Here is an 18,996-nt window from a genome sequence, read left to right as displayed (position 1 = left end):
AACAGAAAAACAATTACAGAAATAGTGAGTAGGTAGATTTGCAAGAAAGAGAGTCAAAACAATTGCCATGTTGGACTAAATCTACTCGGAGAAGGAGAAAGAGATTGAATAATCTAAAATTAGGAACAAAACTTACAGATTCTGTGACTTGATCTACAGGGAAGAAATAGGTCTGCGCTGTTCCCAGAGAACTATTCTCCTGGTTGCTTTGATTGTGTTTTATTGCCATCAGCCTTGGCACTCCTCTGGACATGTGTTTTGGATTCTTGGAACCCAAATGAATAGTACATACAGTAAAGTGCATCTATCCTGAAGGGAAAATGACAACCACATAACACCATGTAAAAGAATGCCGACAAAAAGAGAATTTGTTTTTCTGCATTATATGAGACAATAAGGCAGAAAGAGAAAGAAAAGTAAAGCAAATGACTGCATGACAGAAAAGGAGAATGAGGCTCACAACACACAAGACCAAGGGAGGGGGGGTGGGAGAGCCCACGAAGGCAGAAACAAGGTAACAAAAAGGACAAAACCAGCAGCAGAAAAGAACTGTCAGACACAAAACCCTCAAAACAATAGATAGGAAAAAAAGGAACAAGATGACAGGAAAAGAACAGCATGGAATCTAGTAAGAAAAAGAAACAAAAATTTCAAATAATGGATTTTCTAACACCCCCGCTGTTCCGGCAGTGCATTGTGTCACAGTCTCACAGAGCAGTGCATAATTTATTATGGTCACTCACTGCCAGGCTGTTATAAAGGGCAACAGCTATATGAAAATACTCCCCACCGCTGGATGGCTTAATGATCTACCCTTTGTAAAGGGGCAGGGCTGTGGAATGGCAGGCGAGGGCAGAACCACGCATGGGGCTGGACGGCGTTCTGCCTACTTAGTGCTCTCCACCCTTTGAAGAAGGGGTGAATTCCCTCTTGGGCACTTCTGTGGGGGTTCTTTACCCCTCTTCAGCTGCTCCCGAATAATCACCAACTAGCGGGAGTAGTTTCTTAATGCCTGATACCACAGACTGTCTCCTTTATGGGAGGGGTGGTGTCAAATTTAAACAGCAAAAAAATGATTTTTAAAAATAAAAACAGACGTTGACAATTAACATTCATGACTGTGAAACTGCACTAGGTTTTAATCATGCCCGGAAATTGAAAAAAAAAAAAAAGAAAAGAAAAAAGAAACATTAGGGTTTCCCTTTAAAACTGAATTTAGACACAGAAAAAATTAGTAACACATAAAAATAAAGGTAGTTAAAAAAATTTTTTTTTTACCGATTATTTTGAGGAAACTAGTCTTTTCAGTAGTATTTATCCAGAGGAGCTTCCATTACTCCCACAAACAGCACTATTTTCAAAGAGAGATGTATCATTAAGATATGTATCAATAATCTGTGTGCTTAGTAAAGCCAGGAATTTTCTTTCTGGAGAGGAAGCGGTGCCCAAGGTTAGGAGCACAGGCTCTTGAGCTAGAGTCCAGGATTTGAATACTGAGGTGGTCATTTGCTTGCTGTGCGACCTGTCACACTACTTATTCCTTTTGTCTCTAGGTTCTCCCATCTATAAAATGGGTGTAATAATAGTAAATAAATCATAGAGTTGTGAGGATTATAGGAATTAGACCTTGTATCAGAGACTGGCAAGTAGCACAGCAGGATCATATCTGCTCTCAAATAATGTATGAGGCAACATTCAGGGAGCATTTGTAATTCAGAACTGGGAATGGAAACAGGTGAAAATAAAGTTCTTAATTTCCTAGAGGCCAGGCTAAGGAAGTTTATTTTCTTTCTCTCCTTTCAACCCTAGATAGTGGCCTTGTTTATATAGGATAGATAGCAAGTTTGAAAAAGGAACAGAGTAAGCCATTTTGATGTCTTTCATCCTCCAAACTCCTCCAATAACGTGTAAAAAAATGTTCATTCTTAACAACGATAACAACAACAAAAAACAAAAGATTACTAAGTTCCAAAGACAGAGTATTTGAAAAGGAGACAGACTCCTGTCCAGGGCACAGGGAACTGTAAATAATATGTATAAGTGAGTAGTATGTACCTCTGGATAAACATATTTAGAATGGATCTGAGACACAAACTGGAGAAATCGGACACATGACACCTAACACGATTGAGGCGGAAAGATGATCAAAAACCAGAGCAATGTATTGACACTGGTTTTAGAGAAAAGTAAAATGACTTGAAATATAAGTCTTAACTTAAAAAAAACAAGAACTGCTATACTGAGTCATATTCATAAACCACTCTGCTCAGGATCTTCTCATTGCCAATGGCACACACACACACACACACACACACCACATTTTGTATGAAGACTTAATTCAATTATTCATTCATTCAAACCTTCATTAATCTGTCCAAAAATTATTTATGGAACCTACCAGGTACCATAATAACATTAATTCTTGGGGATTCAATGTGGAGCAAGTCACTCCACCTCAGGTCCTCTGTCTGTAAATATGGAAAATGTTTTATCTTCCTCCTCAAAGTTGACTAAGGAGTGGGTATGATCCCACAGGTGGAAACAGCTAGCACAAGGCTTGGAATACAAGGCATACTAAGTGAACAAATTCAATTTTTATAATCTTCTATGAATTTATTCTCTTGGGATATATCTATATCATAGTAACTATACTTGTACTGTTGCCATCTCAAAAATATAATTCCTTATTTATTATATACCGGGAAAATTGTGTTTCACTTTATCCTACTTTATTCACTTTATCCATCTTCTCTATGAGAGAGTGATATGTTTAATAGTCAAGATGTTTTATGGGTAAGCTTTTACTTGTTTAAAATAAGGATGGATTCATTTAAAAGAAAGTTTTTGCTAAGGGCTTAATAGTGGGGATTGGAGAGAGTATACAGAAAATACCAGAATCACAGATATCAGAAAATGCTCTCAGGGTGGAAAGGTGAAGAACCCCTGGGAACTGGAATGAGGAACCAGAGATTTATCTGAGACTAGGTCATTAGATGGTTTAAAAATGCTTATCTGTCATAGGGGAGAATGAGTCATTCACTAAACCATGGAGCAAAGAAGAGAAAGTAAGAGAGAGTAAGAATGCTAAGGACATCTGCTTTCCAGGATCCAGACAATCATGAAGTCAACTTCAACCTCACACCATCAGTTATATCGGTCAATACATTTGTCTTAGTTTATAATACCAGAATTCCTCCATCAGCATACAACAGAAAGCTAAGAACTATCTTGCTACTTGTTTTTCCTTCAAAACTCATATCCAACCCATCCTCAAATGCTGTTGGACAGACTCCTTATCTCTGGCATATCCATTTCTCCTTCTCTACAATCACTTCTCTAAGCTAAGCTGTAAACCTCCCTTATATTTTACATGAACAACTGCCTGGTTATTCCAGACAGTCTTTATATGTCCATTCTCATGCTCCTCTAATTCTCTTCTTAAAATGAAAACACAATCGTTATCACCCCACATTGTCACCATCTCACCCACCAAACACATGCACAGGCTTACACACACACACACACACACACACACACACACACACACACACACCAAACCTTTTTATAACCTCCCACTGCTGTCTGTTGGGATAGGATCAAAAGGCTTAACAAGGCATGACTTAGGGGCTTCTATATAGTCTGACCTCTATTTTCCCTTTTCCAGCATCATCTTGTGCCATATGTGTGTGCTTTAAGCACCCTATTCTTTTGCCCTTCAACATGCCTTGTTTCAACCACAGGGCTTTGCTCATGCTGTTCCCATGGCCTGGAATGCTCTAACCCACCCCAATCATTCCACTTAGTTAAAAATTCTCAAATACTTCAGTTATCAGATGTAACATCGTTTTCTTATAAAGCCGTTCCTTACCCTTCCAAGTAGTCCAGAAATTTCACATTATATGTTTTTCACGTATCAAGGACCACTACTTCATGGTACTATGCCAGTTGTACTTTATTGTTTGTGGGGTTATTTGTGCAATATATGTCTACTCTACTAAATGGGAAGATCCCTGAGAACAGAAAACATATCTGGTTTTGCTCATTATTATACTCTCAGCTTTTCATACAATTCTTGGTACATAGCAGAAATCCTAAATACTTGCTGAATGAATATAAGCAATTATATTCATTATTCCCAAATCATGATGATTTGGGAAGCACAATGAATACTCTGGGGTCTGTATAGCCTTTGTCTCCTAAATAGAAAGTCTGTTTTCCGAAAGTTTGAGACTGAGGTGACAGAATGTAGAAAAAGAATCAAGAGTGAACATGGGATAGAGGAATAGAGAACAAGACAGGAGAAGTGAAGGGATTCAATTGTTCCTTCATGTACTAAGTTCTCCACATTTGGAAAACATGGTTGTAGGAGAAACAGGAATGACATGCCTACTATGTTGCCATATGATCTCAGGTATTGTCAAGGAAAAAAAACACTGATGAACAAAAACTGGCAATAGAGTCTCCATTCATTTGAAAAACAGCTGAAAGTTTCACAAATAAGAGAAAAAATCTGTATGCTACTCTCTGATGATCATTAACATACATTAAGTAGAACTGATTTTGCCACTTGATCTATGAGGACTTTTACAACTGAGTACACTCAGTAACAACAGATAGGGAGAGAAAACACTCCAACTAGAAAACATAAACAACAGATAACATGAGGAAAGAAAGACATTCAGAACATCTCAAAGTATCTAAAATTGATTCTCATGCTTTACATTATTATCTCCTTAAACAAAGCTTTTTTTGTAGAGCCTATATTTATTAATCATAATGCAACTTAATGAAGTGATTTTTTTGGTGAAGGAACAAAAACAAAGTTAGCTATAAAACATGACTGTCATTAAGATTCTTCAATGTAATCAACAAGACAGACTTCATATTTGTATAAAATCTATTATTATCAGTAAGTGCCACCTCTTGTGTATCTGGCGGGGGAGTAATAGTTCTCCGGGAATGGGGCTGCTAAATGATAGTTAACAAAAGCCCTAGAGTCTTCCATCTTGAACCAAGACTCCTGGATTGTAAAAAAAAATGTCATGATTTTAATAAATCTACTTCCCTTGACTTACTTTTTCTTTGGGGGGGGGGCACTAGTTCCTTCAGTAGTCAGGCAAACCCACATGCTTTCTTCCTGACATTGCTCACCTTCTCCCAGCTCAAAGCTTTAAAGTGATTGTACTCTAAAAGGCTGCTTCTATCCCAGTGGGAAATGTATAAAAACTTTATAGCTGAGGCACAAGTTGCCTTAATTTTAAGGTCTTCTTGAAAGTGGTGGCTCTTACGCCTTTAGTTGATTTGTCTTACTCATTATCCTTTCTCTTGCCTTATTGTAAACTTGGCTGCCTCTGAATCTCTCAGCTTCCAAGTGCTTACTAGGTTTTGGTCCAATCTTGGTTTTTTAGCCTAATATGCAGTGTCCTTTACTCCTGAGTCTGTTGTGCCTTTTAATAAATGACTCAGTCGTATTTTCCAGTTTTTCCAAATATTCTAGACTAGTTGGATCCGTGACTAGACCCTTCATTTCACTGCCAGCAGTTCTGGTTTCCAATGTTGTTTCTACTCTGCACTGCTAATGCCTGTTATTCTGTATGACATTATGCTATGCAAACTCTCCATGGTACCATTGATAAGATCATAGCCTCTCCCTACCCTACTCCTGTGTCTCTCTCTTTGGGTCAAAGACATTTTTGGTTTATCTTTATGCTATAAGTCAGCAGGCATATAAAAAACTCTGCTATATTTCTCAAAGTCACTATGATGTGATCGTTTGAGGGTGATTTAAAAAAAAAACACTTTAAAATACTACTGCTGCTATATTTTGGGAATATAACAAGTGATGAGTACAATAAAAGCCACATTAAGTTAAAAAAAAGATACACACATTTAAAATGTTTTTCCTGTAACCACTCACCAGTGATCCACTTATTTGTACTACATGTAATTTTTTTAAACTGCCACATGATTGTTGTCCTAGACATTTATGTGATTACTCCCCCCACCTACAACTGGTATTTCAGTAAGATTTAAATGGCACTGCTTTCTGCTGAAAATTTAAAATTTTTGAGAGGAAGCAATCATTTTATATCACTAACCAACATTAATAACTTAAACTGAAAACTCATAGAGAATCAGCTTAAGGCGAAATATTGGCAGTTACAGAAATGCCTCTTACAGATCTCCTGTAGTTATCTACTTATTTAAGCACCCATGTCTATGCAAATGGTTGAGAATCAAGCTCAAATAAAAGTTGGGCAACAGAATACAGCATAAAGCAAATATTTCTGTTTGATCAGAGATACTTTTTCTCACAAACAAGTTGATAATTTATTTTAAAGCACTTCTAAAGTTATAATGCTGCAAAGAAAATAAGAGAATAGGATATTTTGAATGTATATGGAGAATGTCAGATTTCAGTCACTTTTGCAGTCATTTGTCATAGCTCTCCATGAAATGATGTTACTTTGTGACATAATGATTTCCAAACCTGTGAATGTGATGTTTCGGGGACTCAATCCACTGAAGCCAACCTAGGCTATCCCATATTTATCCATTCAACTTACAGACCTTAGTTCCAACTCCTGAACCTTAAGTTATATTCACCCATGCTAAGTAGAGCAAGAATAACATCACTTTCAGGATGATGTGGCACTTTGTCATACATGTATTTTATAGGGGCTGGAGTTAAAAGGAGTCTGAGGAAATCAAGAACCTGAAACAGAGGACATCTCATGGGCATGTACCAGACCAGTATCAAAAAAAAATCTAACTCAGCAGTGATCCCTCCCCTTGAGGTCCTTAAAAAGAGTCCAGGGAAGTCACTGTCACTTCAGCTGTATTATACTACTGATAGGGCTCCCATATTCTTTTCTCTAGCCTTTGGGGTATCTTATCCTCCTGAGTTCCTGAATTTCATTCCTCTGGGAAATATAGGTAGTACTATGAATTTTCAGTTGTGTTGGCTTTAAAACCCGTATCTTTTATACTGTCTCATGCACAAACATCTTATGGGGACCTGATCCAGGCAGATTGTGGTCATTGTTCATGGACCCTGTATTACATATGAGATGGGGGTCTGTTAACCCAGCTGCTGGAGGAAGATTTTATTTCCCAAGGGAGATGCTAACACATCTGGGGCAATGTGGTCTTCACACTTAGTTTTGGATTCTCTTTCTGCTGACAGACGTCTGCTCCCTGGCAAGGGTAAGAGTAATAATCTGTGGTTAATGTTTTATGAAAAATGTTGGCATGTTGTAATAAAAACAAAGCCCTTCTCTCTCTTTTTTTAATAGGCATACAGAGTTTGTGTAAATTAAATTGGACATAGAACAGATCATGAGGGAAAAACCGAAGTGTTGTTTGGGTGATCTTAATTTAAGTCAATAATTATTTAAGATCAGTAAACGTTTTAAGATTTACCACTTTATATCTGTTTGCTCTTACTTAGCTGGATCACCATGAAAGCAGGACTGCATATGTATTTCCTGATGATGAAATTAATGTTAAGACTGTTTGAGTTAAGCATCTCAGTGTTTAGAAATTCTATGCGGAGGATGTGTGTAAATCAATGAGGGGGCTGTGAGAGAGCAAGACTTACCAGGTAATAACCGTGGCACTGCCATCTTTCTTTAGGACATTGTTTTAAATGAGAAGCTAGAGTAGTCTTCCCTCTGATTACACTATCATTTTGGAATTTTCCATCTAAAAGCATCCTTACTGAAATAGGTGTACGTTCTATGGCAATCACACCTACAAGGAAGGCATCCAAACTACCAAAAAATGGGAATCCTATAAGGGCCAGGGAAAGAAGATCTTTGTAGTGTCTTAAAATTGTTAGGCAAAGAAATTCAAATTCATTGACAGTGATTCAATCTCTAGGTCTCCAGAGATTGTAACAAGAGTGTACTTCTAGTTTCCACCTTTAAACTTGTTCATGTACAATATATTCTTTTCTCTTTCTCATGGAAAGTTTGGTTGACTGATAAGATATACTCAGTTAATAGATTAGATGTCATTTAAAATAGAATTAGACAGGTGATTTCTATTTGGATAATTTCAGTTGAAAAGTTGTGAATTCTAGGCAGAAAGCTATGGAGTCAGGAGTTCCCAGGGCACTATACTGGCTTATTCAGCTTAACTAGAGATTTGGATACATCGAAATGACCTGGAGGGAAATACTGAATAGAGTGCCAGATGCGGGTCAGTGACAAGGGCATCAGAGGTTATGGACCTTGCTGGTTGGTTTCTTCAGGAGAAGACAAATTAAGTATCTTCCCAGTCCCTAATTCCTTTCCTGTGAATAAGGGGGTCAAACTGGAAAATCCTTCAGGTTACTCTCAGTTCTAGAAATCGGTACTTCACTATGTCACATCATCGACACAAGGCAAAAAAGTAAACAACTTGTGTGAAAGATAAGAAAAAGCTTTAAAACTTCCTGTTTTCTGATGGCAGGAAAAAAAAAAAAAACCATTTAAAGAGGGCTTACAACTAGTACTGCAACATCCTGAGGAGCACACTGCCTCTTGCTCTTCCTTTTTGCCTTGTGGATGATAAAACAGGAAGGTGGGAAGACAAGGCATCTTAGCCCATACCTTCCATCCACAACCTCCATCAACTCCTTTTTCTTTTCGTAGCTGATGGAGGGTCTAAGAATTAAAGGCACTGCTGGCTAAAGAATGCAGCTTAGAGACTCTTCAATGTCAGGAACCTAGAAAGTAGGCAAAAATTCTGGGAAGGGTTGGTTTGGATATTTAAGGGTGGAATTGGAGAGGCATGTACGGATCAAATCCACGTTTGGGAACAAGCATTTACCATCGGTCAAACGTTTGCTGCTATCTGCATGAACCACATAGAGTGTTAAAGGAGAGCACTTAAGCTCTAGCTCCTCACTACTGCATGGTAATGGAGGCCACCATAGCCGTATCTTCCATAATTCAAGAGAGTAAGAAATAGGATCTTCCTTTCAAATCCACCTATTTTTCAAATATTGTTAATAATTTCAGAAACAAGATAAACACAACAACAACAACAACAGAAAGCTTTCGAGTTTCCTCAACTCTTGCCTGAATTCACATTAGAACTTCTGCAGGATGAAATTAAAAATAGTCAATTATTCAAGGACAAAAGAGGGGTATTCACCCAATGCCGTCAGAATACTTTCTATTTAGGAAAAGGAGAAGACCTCCAAGAGGTGACATTTTATCTGAACTTTATAGAATTGACTATAGTTTAGTTATATTTATAAAGTAATATGCCAGCACAGGAATTTGGCTCACACAGACTGCATGAAGACAATTTTTTTTTTTTTTTAAGATTTTACTTATTTGATAGAGAGGGGGGAGGGAGCACCAGTAGGCAAAGTGGCAGGCAGAGGGAGAGGAAGAAGGCTCTCCGCTGAGCAGGGAGCCCAATGTGGGGCTCAATCCCAGGACCCTGGGATCATGACCTGAGCTGAAGGCAGCTGCTTAACCGACTAGCCACCCAGGTGCCCCACAAGGACAACTTTAAATCTGAATATTAAGACATTGGGGAGGCTCCCTTATTCAGAGAGATGCAACATCTACTTAGTAGATGTGTGTGTGTGTGTGTGTGTGTGTGTGTGTGTGTGTGTGTGTATTTAAGGATTTTATTTTTATTTTTTTGACAGAGAGATAGAGAGAGAGCACAAGCAGGGGGAGTGGAAGAGGGAAAGGAGGCTCCCCACTGAACAGGGAGCCTGATGTAGGGCTGGATCCCATCATGATGTGAGCCAAAGGCAGACTCGCAACCAACTGAGCCATCCAGGCACCCCTTACTTGTGTTTTCATATATTTAAAGAAATGTAAATTTAGAAATACAAGAGACTTTAGAGATAACTTAGTCCTGTACTGCACTTTCAGTTAATAATAATATTTAACGCTTATGCTAGAATACCAATTTATTAAGAACTATTCTCGGTGACTTATCTACTTATCTATATTCAGGCTTCCATACTAATGAAAGCTCAGGCCTTGGCAACTGCTGACCAGACTTGTGACATGGGAAGCATGGAGGCTTCAGTTTTTGTTGCTGTTTTGTTTGTTTTTATTTTATTGTTGTTCTTGTACAGTAGGATAAAAACTCAACCTATTCAGAGGGTTATTGTGAGGACAAGAAAAGTAATTTTTTTTTCCACGTTGTAATATACCTCCGACTCTTCAGAGTGTACACAACTAAAGCTAGAGAATATTTTCACTTTCGCTTGAGCATCAAAGTTATAAGGGATTTTCCATTTCACTTCGTAGGAAATATACAATTCAAATTCCCAAGGTCAGCTTGAGATTTTCTTTATTTCTACAAATTCCATAAATATATGATTTCTATATATTGTGGAGTAGAGGTTATAGCCTTCTCTGTTCAAAAATTTCACAATATTTGGTCACTTACAGGTACATTCATAGAGAGTTTAAATATCTAAATATATATTTAAATATATACATATGTAGTTAATATAGAATGACTTAGATACAAAGGCAGTATTTTTCCCTTATGAAATATTGGTGAGAAAATATATGACATAACGGCGGAAAAAACATGTTTAGAAAGGAAACTGTACCATACTGTGATACTCTGCCTCTTCTTAAGGAGCTAAAATTATGATGATTTCTAGAAACACCAGTGGAAAAAGTACAAGAGAGTTTTTCCAATAGATAAATGCTCTAGGCATGGAACTAATGTCAGTTTGTTTCATTCATGAAGCAAACACTTATCAGGCTCTGGCGATGCTCACAGCTCTGTGCTCTGCACACATGGATTTTCCAAGAGATGGAACATGGGATCCCACTGCAATGGGGAAGAGGAACTGGAATAGCTTCTCAGTTCCCCACACTGAGTACAAATTTCCCATCCCAGCAGCTTACAAGTATTCAAGACTATGAAGCTCAAAGAGAAAGGAAGAGGCAATGGAAACAGGAGGTAGAGAAATTGAAAAAAAAAAAAATAGGAAGTAAAGGGAAAGATGAATAAGACCCAGATATATCTGTGTCTACTCTAAAGAGTCAGATTTACAGTAAAGTTTTTTTTTTAATGAACTAATAATATTCTTCCTGCCCTCCATTTAAAATATTGAACATTCCTGTGTCCTGAGGCAGAGTAATCATTTAAAATATGTTGGAGCAAACACGACTACATTTGTTTTATTTTTCAACTCTATGACTTAAACGAGAATATAATTCAAAAGAAAATTTCTAAATGTGGCTGATAAGAACTGGTTTCGGTTTTAGAAATTATAACAAGTAAAGCAGCAATGTTCTCAAGTTTCCTTCAGCCTAAGGTATCATGGTTTTTGGAACATATGTTCTCCAAGAGTTTTAGAAATCTTAATACTAACTCTACTGCAAAATTTTACTGCTTGGTATCCTCATTCAGCCAAAGGCTATGCAAAAATTTATGTAGCTAAATAACTCTCTGGAGAGGATATACCTAAGACACTTAACAGCTGGGTAAGTTCAGATGTGTTCACAGAGTCAAAGCTTACTCTAAAAAAATAAGCTCAAGGTTAGGCAACATTTTCAGAATAATTGTCATTTCTGTGGCAAGAAATACATATTAAAATGTATCCTTCTTTAAAACATTAGTCAACAGATCTAAATGTTTCCATAGCTGTTTTTATCCACTTAACTAAAAAAATATCTTGGGTCTAAGTTTCAGACACTGTGCAAGGGTTATAAAGAGAGAACCTTGACTACCTCAGGCCCTGTTCCAGCTGTGATTTTAGAAGCCTTCCTCATTTCAGTCAAGGTACACATGTTGACATACTGTCAACCAAGGCTTGGTCTGTCACCACACTGACTGATTCTCTGTGTAACCTGTTGTGAGTGGAACAGAGGATATACTTGAAAAACATTTGACTAGGCCTTCTCCCGCTGCTACATGAGAATGGTTTCTTCCTAAGTCACAAATCTATTCTGAATGTTAATTAAATATTTACAAAGTACTTTAAAATCCTCCCTGAATGCTAATATGAAAATAGCAACCTAGGTTCATTTGAATAAGCAGAAATTTTTGCCCTTCCAAATGAAGGGTCTCTGGCCTCTGAGTTTAATTCAAATAATCCAAGGATTTGGAAAAAAGAAAAAAAAAAAGAAGTGAACACCTACTATGTACAAGATCCCGTGCCAGATGTCAAGACAAAAGTAAACTTTCCAAGACTAGAAAATTTGTCATAAATGACAACATTTCATATTATTTAATTCACACCATTTCCCTCTGGGCTTAAAAGCCAAATTAGATGCAAAACACTCACCTTTTTAGCATGAAGCTTTTACATTGCTCCTTAACATACAACACTGTATCCTAGTTACATAAAGATGCAGTATTTTCTACATATTAACATATATTTCCACATTTTATTCATTAGGTTTTTGAAAGTATTTTAGCATGAAGGTTCCATTTATTGTATCCCAAAATAAAAATAGCATCAAAGTCTTTTTGCAACTCCCAAAACACAGTTAGGGAATAATGATTGTATGCTAAAAAATGTAAAATGCAATTTATGCTGTGCCCCATTTACTACAAAATCACTACGAACAATGCATTTTGTACAGTATATTGCTCCAGGGAAACTGGATCAGCATCAGGAATGAATAAAGAACATTGCATTTGAAATCAGCTAATTCTGCTTCAGTGCTTTTAAAAACTATTTGTTATGATATTACTTCCTGTCAAGCACATAATGTGATATTTTCCTCAATAAAACTAAACAGTTGCTGTAATTTCAGTTTCCCTCATTTTCCACTTTTTAAGCACTAAATATTTAAACAATGCAGACCTGGAAGTTTCAAGCCAGTTATCTGATCCACACATCTTGTGGCCTAAGGTACAGTTCCTATCCATACGGGGATATGTTCTTGTCCCCCAGAAATACACAATGGCAGCTGTTGAGGTCCTTACCTGCCCGCACGCCAGGCCCATTCCTCTTTCTCCCATGCCATGTGGACACGATAAATTTAACTCCAGGGCATCTGCTCCAGAAGCCTTGAGGACATGGAAGGAAAATGCAAGAAAAGGCAAAGCTTTATTTGTGTCCCGATACACTTTTGCCATTAGTAACTGAACATAGGTCACATTTGTTAAATTTAACCTTATAGCTATCTTGTGAGGTGAGTTATGACTCTCAAATGAGACTGTCTGTAACAATAACAATGATAACAACAGCAAATATTCCTTCAGTGCTGCTAAGTGCTCTATGTGCTTTATACTTATTATCTCTGATTCTCATAGTCCTTGGATTAGCAGGACACAAATTTTGCAGACAAGGAAACCGAAGCACATAGTTCATGACAAACCTGGTATTTTAAGAACACAGCAGAGATTTCAACCCAGATCTGTTTGACATCACACTTAGTCTTCCCTACACAGCTTCTATTTTTATAAAAACAAATCTTACCGATTCTGGACAATTGGTATGGAAGTCGTAGTGCAACGCAAAATGGAGTAGGCTACGTGGAATGCATACAAGTAAAATTTTAAATGTTTTTAACTGAGAATCAATTGTAATGCATTAGAAATAAGTTCATGGTAAGAAACATGAAGTGCAGACAATTTTGTCTTTAATAATTAAGTAGGATTCATTCTAATTTAGCTCATTAATTCATTAATATACAAATAAATCCTGCAAAATTGAACACAACAGTTCATTCGAAGTATTCTTAGATTACATGAAGAATCATAGAATTTGTGACCAGTCTTCGCGAAAAACTCTCAAAAACAAGCAAAATGCTTTTTTTAATAGTTTAATATGGTAACTGGAGGGATGTGGGATAAACTATAAATGAGTCACGTTTGTATATTATTTTACCTAACTTCTAGAATTTCTCCAATGCCACAATTTCTTATTAAGTAAGGTCAACTAGAAGCTTGAGTCTGTTTCTGTAACATTAAACAAGTCTGTCGCATCGCTTACTTTGTAAGTGTACCACAAATCCTACTTTAGGCCAACAGCTGTTTCTTCAAGGGCTTGCTTTTTTTCCTGATTGCTCAAGAGTTTAGCCCATTTTTTCCTGTTTTATAAATTTTAAGTAGGATCTCAACAAATTGAAGAATTCTAGTTAGCTATTCTTCAGTTGACAATCTTCCCAATCCTATTCATTAGTGAGTCTGCTTTTTCTTTTGCATATTTGTGAGAATTCATTTGATTATTGAGCCTATTTTCTAATATGGTTTCATTATGGATTTTGATTCCCTAATTCAGTTTTTAATGCTCCACATTATCTGAATATTACCATGAATCATGCCACTTTTTTTCCCTGCTGATTTAGTGGTAGGCATGAACAAAGCACAGCCTGGGTTCTAAACCCAGATCTGCTAAGGAATAGGGGATGCTTTAGGAAGTTAGTTAATCTTCTTTGTTTCCAACCACTCAAGTATAAACTGTATATAATAGAACCTATCTAAAAACCATGTCATGTGGGAATTAGCAGCTCAATCAAAAGATTGTACATTGCAATTATATACAGTATTTCCCATTTTCTTACTCTTAGTTATTTCAAATATTTCATTTAGATCTCTTTCTTTAGCTGGAATTCAATAATTAACAGAAATCAGTTCAATAACATTTTGGATTAGATAAACTTTAAGTGGCATCTGGAAACATATATACATTATACATCTTTCTTAAAATGTAAGTTGAAGCTTACAATTAGCCATGATAGTAGATGATAATAACTAACATTTATTGAGTACTTACGATATTCCAGATGCTTTACTAGGCTCTTTGTAGTGGGATATAAATTTATTCCCATTTTATAAATGACAAAATAGAGGTTACAAAGAGTTCAAGGGACGTGGTTAATATTTCACATCTTGTAAATGAGAATGGGGTCTTGAAACCAAGCATTCTGAGTCCAGAGCCTGTATTCTTACTATCAAAACTTATTAGAAATCACTAATTACAAGGCTGGAGTTGGTACAGTGTGTTAAGACATAACATTTGACATCCTTAAAGCTTCTAAACTTAAAGTAAAATTAAAATCTTGTAAAACCACTTATCCCCCTTAAAGGCTCTTCAGTGACTAATTAATAAATATTTCCCCAGCATTATATATATCTACAAACATCGACCCACCAAACACATCTGAAAAGGCCTTTGATTATCTCAAAACTGAGATAATCCTGCTCAAGGTGACACCAAGAGACAGAGAATATTCATTTGGCCTCTGCTTGAATATTCTCCTCACAGGATGTACACCACCTTAAAAGGCAGTTAATTCCATTTTCAAGCAACTATATGCATTCAAAAAGCCTTAATTGCTGAATTAGCATGAAATGTTAAATTAACTGAAACTGGGCATGCATTCTGACTCCTGTTAGTCACAGCTTTTTAGTTTACTCACTTAGCCCAGAGTTTATTCTACCTCACCTAAATGATTACACAATAAAGTAATCTAGAGAAGGCCATGACATAGAAAATCTGCTGTTTCTAATCTCATACATTATCTACTTATCACCCATTTATTTATATGAAGGAGAATGTCTCTGTTAATAGCCAGAACTCTGGAGGCAGATTTCATGGGTTTGAATCCCACTTTTACTACATACTACCTGTGTGGTGTTGGGCATATTATTTGACTTTCCTTCGCTTCATCTTCCTTGTCTCCGAAAAGTGGAAAACCATCAAAGGAACCCGTACATTGTTTAGTAAGCTATAAATCAGCTTAATAAAAGTGAATGACTTAGAACAGTGCCAATGGACTCTAGTAAATATTATGCAAGTATAAGCTATTACTGTCTAACTAGGGTTTCTCTGTCTGTCTTTCCATCCATCCATCCATCTACCAATCATACAGCCATCCAATGACAATCTCCAGCCTGCCTTTCCCCAGTCTTCATCTGTAAAAGGATTTAAAGTAATTATTTATACTTCAGTGGGGGAGGGAGAAAGAAAAGGGGAAAAAAAAAACAATACTTAGTAATTATCAGAATAGTGATAGCAGTGTAGTTTCTAAAATTCTCTGAGTCACTTAATAAAAACTCTCAGAAAAACTAAGGTAGTAAAATCACAAACCTTTGTACGATATATACAACAAAATCAGATACAAAGTTCTTCCTCTTCTTCCTTTCTTACTCCTCCCTTCCTCCCTGATCATGTAGTTTTAAAGTCATTGGGTAAGACACACAAAGGTAGCTGACCAAGAGGATATAGAAGGAGCTATGAGAGCCCGGCATGGGTTATCAGAGCCCAAGAACAATAGGATGGATGTCCACATAGAGAGTGGCTTGCTGTAATACATCAGGGCCCAGGTAGGAAGGAAGGTGTCCATGGGTGGTGGGGACTGGCAAAAAGCATCAGAGCCCCAAAGGGTCAGGAGGGTGTTCCCTTGGTAGGACACAAAAGGTACACTTCTTGAATATTCTTTTAATTTCATCTGTTAATAGAATATAAAATGTGTAATGTTGACTTTCTACATAGCAACACTGTCATCTAGTCTCAACTACCCAAAACTAGAGACACAAGTTTGTGATCTTAAACCACTCTGAATTGGATTTGGCATAGATTAACCCTGAACGGGCCTAGGCTCCATGGATTCTAAGTCAGTGACTATCTGTTGTATGCAAGGAGGGGTCCACCTTTCTTGATTCCATCCTGTCCTGTTAACTGTCACTCTGCAGGGACTTATATCCACCTGCTGCAACACATTTCTGTAATGTACCTGTCTACTTTCTACTTCAGCCTACTTGAGATCTCCTAACTCTAACATCAATTCAATTTCACAACACACTGCTAGCCTAAATTCAGGTTAAAAAATGGTAAGAACCTGGCTTTTAAGTGGTTTGTTTGGTCCCTCTGCTAGGAATGGTGTGGTCACCTGGTTTTGATACCTGTCTTTCCCCTGAACCTTCCTTGTGTCATCCTACCAATCATGGTCAGACCTTTGGCAATCCTTCCTCAGATCCCTGACTGAAAATCTTCTACTTTGTATCTTAATCACCTCAAGCTCATGGGTGCCAAATGAAGTACCCTGCTTCTCATTTATCCTGTAATTGCTTCCTTTTCCTTGGTCACATGTCAGGACACCAACTCCGTACCCTTATTTCACTTCAACAAATATTTGACAGGTACCCACTGGTAAGCAAAGCCCTGTGCTTGGATTGGAGATTAAGCAGTAAACCAGTCAGGAGTCTCCGCCCCCAAGGAGCTTGCTTTGTAATAAGCAGGACAGACATTAAAGAGCTAATGACACCATTGCTTATTACTTCATTAAATGTCACAAAGGAAAAGAACAGGCAGAGGGACACCGAGATTCTGGGGAACCTGAAACTTAAACAAACTGGGAAAACTTCCTTAAGAAAAAAATTAATTAAAAGTACAAACACAGGGTGCCTGGGTGGCTCAGTGGGTTAAAGCCTCTGCCTTCGGCTCAGGTCATGATCTCAGGGTCCTGGGATTGAGCCCCGCATCAGGCTCTCTCCTCAGCGGGGAGACTGTGTCCTCCTCTCTCTCTCTCTGCCTGCCTCTCTGCCTGCTTGTGATCTCTCTCTCTGTCAAAAAAATAGATAAAAACTTTTTTAAAAAATTACAAATACAAAATTTAGGTACAGGGCCTTAGAAGTGACTTGGGCAAGTAAGGGCCCTGAAGCTTGTTTCACTAGTTTTAATGGTAAATTGGCTTCTGAGGACAGGAGCTCAGAAGGAGCAAGACAGAGGATTTAACCCACTAGTCAGAGCACTCAGAGTTGAGAAAGAGAGAACATACTGTGAGCAAGAGAGAAAATTCCAGGCCAAGGGAACAGCAAAGGCTCTCAGTTGGGAGCATGTCAGAGGAGTAACAAAAGACCAGTGGGTGTCAACCAGTCCATGGACAGCAAACTGAGGATGGCATTGGGGAGGTAGGCAGGGGCCAGACTATGTAGTAATTCCAGGTCAAGTTAAGTATTTCACCTCTTAGGAGAAATAGTGGGAAGATTTTGAAGGGACTGAGAACAAGGAGATGAGTGGCGCTGTCTCAGTTCAACTGGGATTAGGGTGGCAGTGATACCTATGGAGACACATTCAATGTATACGCTGCTTCAAATTTGAAGCACAAAGTTGACACACAAACTTTGGTCACTAGCTTAAAAAGGGACGTCAGTCCCTGTGACTATCCTGGCAACTCCTATATTGCCAGCTCTCACAGCTCCCTCAGCATGAAAGCTGCGCTTTGCCACAGCCGCCAGCATACTAGTCCCAGTGACAGCTCCAGGAATGCCAATGGCCAGCCAGCCCTGACTAGGGGGCTCAGACTTTTCCCCTCCATTCTGGGTTTAGATCTCACAACATCTCACAAGAAACAGCACACAGGAAACACTTCACAACACGGGGTGGCATTTCACTTCCTTAGCAGCGGCCCCCAAAGGGGCAGGATACATAACCCTCCAGATGGGTGGAGGAAAGGACAGCTCTGGGGTGTGAAATTTGACCAGTCCAAGTAAGTAGACAGAAAGGAAGCAGCAGGTGCATCTCTCACCCTTCTTCTCCTCTCAACTGTTGAGAGGCAGGATGATTTCACAGGGCACTCTCTGTCCCATGTGACTGAACCATCAGCTCCATTTCCTTGGGAAGTGGGAGCCAGCTCTGTCATGTACCACACAGGCTCTGCTTTCCCTTCTTCCTATCCCATTTCCCTTTTCTTCCCACTCATACTGATCTGGGGTTGTAGCCTTTAATCCAGCATCTTCACGTGAACTTTGACATGGGCTATGTCTTCTAAGCTAATGTACATTAAGCAAGAAATGGCTCTGAGATCTATTAAAATGAGCTCAAATCTATGCAAGACCTGATATTGTGAGTGTTCAGTATGGTTCAGTTTGGTGTCTTTCCGATCTTATTCACCTTTGTTTTTTGGCAAGAAACCACGCACACAGTAGGTGCTTCATAGATCTTCCTTTGCGTGGAATTGGAATAAGTTATCTATGACCCAGAAAAGGAAGAAATCCTGTGATCAGATACTGAAAATTGAGCAGACCCTATAATGCTACTGATTTGACACTAAACTGTAA

General features: G+C 38.0%; 1 protein-coding gene across 1 annotated transcript in view; it reads right to left on the bottom strand.

Annotated features, from left to right (window-relative positions):
- The window catches only part of DPYD (dihydropyrimidine dehydrogenase), an 831,093-nt gene that overhangs the window by 264,076 nt on the left and 548,021 nt on the right, over positions 1-18,996 (bottom strand). The window contains exon 16 of the mRNA XM_032302713.1: positions 12,913-12,996. Within this exon, the coding sequence (XP_032158604.1) occupies positions 12,913-12,996 (84 nt within the window). The remainder of the gene's footprint in view (positions 1-12,912; positions 12,997-18,996) is intronic.

This window comes from Mustela erminea, chromosome 10 (assembly GCF_009829155.1).
Source record: "Mustela erminea isolate mMusErm1 chromosome 10, mMusErm1.Pri, whole genome shotgun sequence".
Taxonomy (NCBI): Eukaryota; Metazoa; Chordata; class Mammalia; order Carnivora; family Mustelidae; genus Mustela; species Mustela erminea.
The sequence above is the reverse complement of the archived record's forward strand: the minus strand, read 5'-3'. Positions and strand labels throughout refer to the sequence as shown.